Raw genomic sequence first — 6,348 nt, forward strand, 5'->3', positions numbered from 1 at the left:
ACGCCTTAAAGCAAATCGAAAGGAATTATTTTGTGGTTTTCGACAAAACCCCCAATTGGTTCTAGCGTGGAAAAGATTCACTCCGCCCACCCGGCACCAGTGGGGCCAAATTCTACAACAATCACATGTTGAATCACTTCAGGTCTGATTCAGGGAGCAGATCCTCTTGTGAGCGAAATGAGTGATACCCGAGTGGTGCTGACAAGCTTCTCTTTGGCCTCACTTTTAGTAGTGTCGTTGGTCTTGGATTGGACCATCGCAAAATTGGCCAGACACTATCTCTCCGCCGAGTAGTCCTCTGAGCTGCACTTATACAACCCTGACGACACGTCTCTACGCCGCCTTCTTTGCGCCATGTCTTCTAAGAAAATGACCGCAAACCCTGTCCGGCCGGCTAGATACCGCCCTGGCAAGGCAGTCGCAGAGGAGCCATCGTCTGACGAAGAAGACGCATCCGCGGGAGAAGAGGAGCAATCTACACCGGCAACCAGAGCACCAGCCCCGACGGCGTCATCGTTCCCTTCAGATGCTACGAGAATCGCCGGTAGCCTCAAGAATGTCAACCTAAATGAGCGGAGACGGCAAGCTGCTGCGCAAGAAGCTGCACGTGTTGAAGCCGAAAAGGCGGCGCGGGTCGCAGAGGAAGAAGGCTTTGTGACCGAAGAAAGCGAGGAGCAAGAAAGCAGTGATGAAGAGTCGGGGCCCGGAAGCGGAAGTGACGAAAGCAGCAGTGAGGAGGAAGCTCCAAAGGTGCTCTTGCGGCCTACATTTATCAAGAAGGACAAGCGGAAAGACAGTGTTGTCGTCCCAGACACCAAGACTGAGGAAGACACGTGGGCTGAAGAGCAAGCGAGGCGGAAAGAGAAGGCTGATGTCATGATCCAGGAGCAACTAGAAAAGGATGCTGCTGCTCGAGCTGCTGGAAAGAAGGATTGGGATGACGATGAGATCGAAGAAGTTCAGCAGGTAGACGATACAGATGACCTCGACCCCGAGATCGAACGAGCTGCGTGGAAGCTGAGAGAGCTAAAGCGGGTGAAAAGGGAGAGGGAGGCCATCGAAATAGCTGAAAAAGAGCGAGAAGAGATCGAAAGGAGACGCAACCTTAGCAAGGAGGAACGGGATGCAGAAGACAAGGACTTCATCGAGAAGCAGAAGGAAGAACAAGAAGGTAAAGGCAAGATGGGCTTCATGCAGAAATATTATCACAAAGGCGCCTTCTTTCAGGATGATGCCAAAGCGGAAGGCCTGGATCGACGCGACATCATGGGTAGTCGCTATCAGGACGATTCGAACCGTGAGCTACTCCCGCAGTATATGCAGATAAGAGACATGACAAAGTTGGGAAGGAAGGGCAGGACTAAGTACAAGGATCTCAAGAGCGAAGATACTGGGCGATGGGGAACCTCCGAGGGAAGAGGTCCTCGAAAAGCCGATGGTACATTTGACGAGCGTTTTATGCCAGATCAAAGAACTGGAGGGAAAGGTGGCTCTGGAGCAAATACTATCCAAGTTGGAGAGCGAAGACGGCCGCCGGAGGGCGCACCAGAAGGTCCGCGTGGACGCGATAGAGGCGGACGCTTTGACGAGGGCGGGGGAAGGAGAAGCCCACCAAGACGGTCCTACTCACGCTCACAGTCACCACCCAGGCGGAGGGATCATTCTTACTCGAGGTCACCGCTACCGCGGAGAGATCGAGATAGAAGTCGGGGACGATCCTACTCATACTCTAGGTCACCTCCACCGAGGAGAGATCGATACCGCGACGAGCCAAGCAGACGAAAGCGGAGCCCTTCTCCAGATCAGGACCGCTATGGAAGCGACAAGCGGCGAAGAGTAGATGTCTCTTAGTCTGTCCATCGTGCTCTTAGACCATCATAATGCCAACCTTACGAACTCCGTGCAATGCATATGCCCATTGCAGCGCCACGCTATGCTCATGAATCTACTTCGCCTTTTTTCCCTCATTGAATGTCTTTCCCAGTTCCATCGACTTGCTTGTCTATGTTCCCTACTTCGTTCCCTCTCTCTTCACAACCTCTTCTTCAAATTTAATCAAGAACACCGTCTTCCCAGGCCACATTCCCCCCTCTTCCCCAGCATTGTGCGCGCTTACCCCTGCTTTACACCCAACCCCACAACAAACCCCTTCTATTATCCCCGCAACGTACGCTGCACAATTCAATTGCGACATCTCCTTTGGCACTGATATGTACTGATTCACCAAGGGTTCATTATCTGAAATCATGTATTCATGGTTGTTGGTGGAGGAACTTTCAATGGAGTCTGCGGAGCGGGCAAAAAGGTGCCGCCAGAGAGTGTGGGCGATGAACTGCAGGAGTGGGAGGATGCGAGTGGGACGGGGAGCGGGGTGGGTGGGGGTTGAGGAACGGAGAAGTAGAAGGGGGAGGAGGCGCTGGCCAAGAGGATAGCCTGCTTCGTTGAGTCTGTAACATGACTACGTCAGCTCAGTCCGGTCATCAATCTAGCTAAAGTGAAGCTGTTCGCCTGGGTGTCAATAAGTGACGAGAAATCGTGAAGCATACCGTCGCTCCAGATCCTGTATCCCCGTCACCCTCTTCTGCGCATAACCAACCATCTCACCAAACAAATACGCAAAGCTTGCCCGACTCAGCTCGGCGGTACGTGTTCGATTGAGGTTCCGGTCGTAGATTGTTTTGCGGTTCGAGGGCGTGCGGAGTCCTGCATGGTGTTGCGGGGACTGCTGGGGCATGCGCTGTGGTTGGAGGGGGGTGGACGAGACGATGGTTTTGGGCCCTTGTTGGGCTGGAGCTGCGGTTGTCATCGTGAGAGGTGCATCTGTGGTGGTGTGGAGGAAGTGTAGCTCTGGAGTTGGAGGTCACATTCAACAACGCTAGTGAGAAGGCACTCTTTGCGGAGCGCTCTCCGCTTGATCAACATATTCCTCTACCTTTGACACTACTACCACCTTTTAGCATTATTGATCCATACTGGAAACTGTCATATCTCTCTCAAGTTAGCTCAACCCGAGATGTCTCCTACTACCCGCTTCCCGGTCTGACTCGGCTTCGCACCTTCCATAATTGTCTCGAATATACAGGCACCCCCCCCCATTTTGGCTCTTCACCGCTTCATAATGGACTTCGCAGGTGGCTACCACGACCCAAGCCATCTGCAAGTTTTGCACCATACTTCACCTTATCCATCAAGAACATCATCTACCACAGCAGCATACGGTGTTCTCTTTCTAATTTTCATCTATTACGTCCTCCAGTACCTTGACTACACAAATCTCCCAATGTCTGAGCTCCTTTGGAACTCCTTAGTCTATATAACCCCATCACAGATCTTATCGGCTCTGGACAGTGGCTTTGGAACAGCAATGGCCCACGATGCGCAAAACGACAGTACAGGTTTCAACTCAAAGGGTCATGCAAGCAAGAGTAACACCATGAGACGGATCTTTGGTCTGGATGGTACAGGCATCTTGACCACAATCCAGCGGACGAGGACGATTTCGAACGTTGGCAGCGTCTTCAAGGCACGGCCAAGCAATAGTCTACCGGGTTTGGGCAATTGGGACAACTCTTGCTATCAGAATAGCGTTCTACAAGGTCTGGCTGCACTGGAGTCTCTGCCTGCTTTCCTGAGGTCGAATCCAGCAGGGACATCAGGACCTACGCAGAAAGCTCTGAATGAGACGATTGCCAGGTTGAACGATCCAGCCAATGTGGGAAAGACATTTTGGACCCCTGCAGAGCTGAAGAGCATGAGCAGCTGGCAACAGCAGGACGCTCAAGAGTACTTTTCGAAAATATCGGATGAGTTGGAGAAGGATACTGCGAAGGCTGCGAATAAGAGACCTGGTAGTAGTGGACTGGAAACCTTGCTAGGTGTAGAACGGAGTGATACGCGGACGAGTTCGCCAGAGACGACCTCGGTCCCTCGGACAAGCAGTATTGCTTCTTCTGAAGATACGATACATGTTGAACGGCTTCCCGAAGAAGTCGCATCTCTCATAGTACGAAACCCTTTGGAAGGCCTCCTGGCACAGCGCGTTGGCTGCCAGCAGTGCGGCTACGTCGAAGGCTTGTCTCTGGTTCCTTTCAACTGCCTCACCGTCCCACTAGGTAGGCAATGGATGTACGATGTTCGATCGTGCCTTGATGAGTACACTGCTTTAGAGCCAATCAACGGAGTCGAATGTGCCAAGTGCACGCTGCTGCGAGCCAAGCAGCAGATGGAGCAGCTACTTTCTAAATTACATCCAGACACGGGCGAAGGAGAACCAGCTCCAGATGAGGCGACAAAAGCTTTGCGACTCTCTTTACGAGAAAGACTCGATATCATCACTCAAGCCCTGGAAGATGAAGACTTCTCGGATCAATTGCTGAAGAAATGTCAGATACCTTCGAACAAGCGTGTCTCAACGACGAAGACGCGGCAAGCAGTCATCGCTCGTAGCCCAAGTTCATTGGTTGTTCACGTCAATCGAAGCAACTTCGACGAGCTTACCGGCGTCCAGAGCAAAAATTCAGCCACCGTTAGGTTTCCTCAGCAGCTGGACTTGGCGCCTTGGTGCCTCGGTCGTGACCCAAGCTCGGATAACGAGGATGACAGTGTGGAAACGTGGAATGTCGATCCGTCTAAGTCTATGCTGTCGACCGAAGACAGCATTGAGAAACTTGACTTTGGGAAGATGTACGAGCTTCGAGCTGTTATCACGCACTATGGACGGCATGAGAACGGTCATTACATTTGCTATAGACGATCTCCGTACAGTTGCAAACCAGATGTATACACAAATGTTGAAAGCTCTACTACGCCTTGGTGGCGCCTCAGCGACGAGGATGTGACAGAAGTTGACGAGGACACTGTTCTGGCGCAGGGAGGGGTGTTTATGCTTTTCTATGAGCAAGTGGCACCTCTTACGCCGGAAGAAGCGCCTAGGCCCGTTCTCGACGAGCCAAAAGCGGAGTTGCAGACCATAGCTGAAGAGGGCAAAGCTTTAGACCCCACTCAAGTCATTGATGTGCCAGAGATGTCGATTTGCGATGATAGCCAATCTGTAAAGCTGGAGCAAGAAGAGCTGGCTTCTGCATCTGCACATCCAGCAAACCTTGTCTCCCTTCAAGCGCCGACTGAAGGCACAGGAAGTAATGCGCCTGTCGTCGAGAACCCAGAGCCTCAAGAAGCCCCGAAGGTCAATCCCGTCGCCACTATCCGTGACCCATCTCAACCTTTGTGCCTTGGGTCACCGAAGACTCCATTGCCGGCTGCTTCAGAAGCCAGGCCAAGCTCTCCAGCTCCAGCACCAGCACCACAGCCCAAAACAATTGCGAAAGTTGCGTCTCCTGAGCGCAAGGAGGTTGCAGTTGAGCCTGCAGAGCCTGCGACCCAAGTTGATACGCATAAGGAGAACCAGCCTGTCAGTCCTACGTCAATGCGAACGGCAGGCCCTCGAAACAGCAGAAGCAGTGGAAGCAGAGCTGGGAAGGCGATGGGATCAGTGGCTGGATTTGTGCAGGCCAATTGAGCTTGGGTCGATGAAGGAGAAAGAGCAAATGATTCTTAGGTTTTGGTTTAGCACTAGCACACGAAGTCATTTCTGAGAGTTGTTCTTATAGGACAAACACGCTTGTATTGTTATACCCCACGGTAGGTATCAAACGCAGAAGAGATAATCCATCGATCGTATTCCAGCTTCCAATCGCTAATCCTGATAGATGTTCGTTTGATCATGCTATCTTTGTCCCAGTGTTTGTTGAACATCACCTTTAAGTCTCTACTTCATGTGAAATTGCCCATATTCACAACACCGTTTTGTGCTTGGTGAGATCGTATGCTTTCTATGTTTCATTGGTCTGATTCCCTTCCAAGAGCCCAAAATCAGGGGCGTCAACCCCCGCATCTATGGCAATTTCCATGCCTTCTACGTCTGACGGCTAGGAAAACCCCGGCTCATTTCCCCCAATTCTGACACCCTAATCCCCAACATCCAGCCTCGGCGTCGTCTCATCTTTTGTCCTCCCTGCCCAGCACAAGAAAGCTGGCTGGATATCCACGGCGTCGGACGCAGACCAACCACTTGAATTCCCCGGATGCCTGTCTGTCAGACACACCCGATATCGAAGGCTCTGCAAATACAGTCTCCACTCTCTCCCCCAACCAAATCCTGCACGCAGATCCAAAAAAGAAAAAAAAGGAAAAATCTAGATAATACGCGAGTCCACACACGCCCACGCCCACGCCCGAAACCTCCCCACCACCGGCCGCCATCCTCTCCCCATCCCCATCCAGCCCGCACCGGTCGTCCCCGGGCGCCCCACATCCGCAAAAAGACCCGCGCCACCGACGGTCCGTCAT

The 6,348-nt window shown here is 52.3% G+C and overlaps 3 protein-coding genes across 3 annotated transcripts; 2 read left to right on the forward strand and 1 right to left on the reverse strand.

Annotated features, from left to right (window-relative positions):
* Nucleotides 1-354: 354 nt before the first annotated feature.
* HO173_010240 (uncharacterized protein) lies at nucleotides 355-1,840 on the forward strand (the record flags this gene model as incomplete). The annotated part of the gene is made up of 2 exons (XM_037312126.1): nucleotides 355-1,313; nucleotides 1,381-1,840. The coding sequence occupies 2 exons, from the start codon at nucleotides 355-357 to the stop codon at nucleotides 1,838-1,840; spliced, it is 1,419 nt and encodes a 472-aa protein (XP_037160920.1).
* A 171-nt stretch (nucleotides 1,841-2,011) lies between these two features.
* On the reverse strand, nucleotides 2,012-2,806 carry HO173_010241 (uncharacterized protein; the record flags this gene model as incomplete). Its single annotated transcript, XM_037312127.1, has 2 exons — nucleotides 2,012-2,447; nucleotides 2,547-2,806. 2 exons carry the CDS (start codon nucleotides 2,804-2,806, stop codon nucleotides 2,012-2,014), a joined length of 696 nt encoding a protein of 231 aa, XP_037160921.1.
* A 312-nt stretch (nucleotides 2,807-3,118) lies between these two features.
* On the forward strand, nucleotides 3,119-5,518 carry HO173_010242 (uncharacterized protein; the record flags this gene model as incomplete). Its single annotated transcript, XM_037312128.1, has 1 exon — nucleotides 3,119-5,518. The coding sequence occupies one exon, from the start codon at nucleotides 3,119-3,121 to the stop codon at nucleotides 5,516-5,518; it is 2,400 nt and encodes a 799-aa protein (XP_037160922.1).
* Nucleotides 5,519-6,348: the final 830 nt, after the last annotated feature.

The sequence above is a fragment of the Letharia columbiana genome (assembly GCF_014066305.1).
Source record: "Letharia columbiana isolate WasteWater2 chromosome Unknown Sc0000047_s0, whole genome shotgun sequence".
Taxonomy (NCBI): Eukaryota; Fungi; Ascomycota; class Lecanoromycetes; order Lecanorales; family Parmeliaceae; genus Letharia; species Letharia columbiana.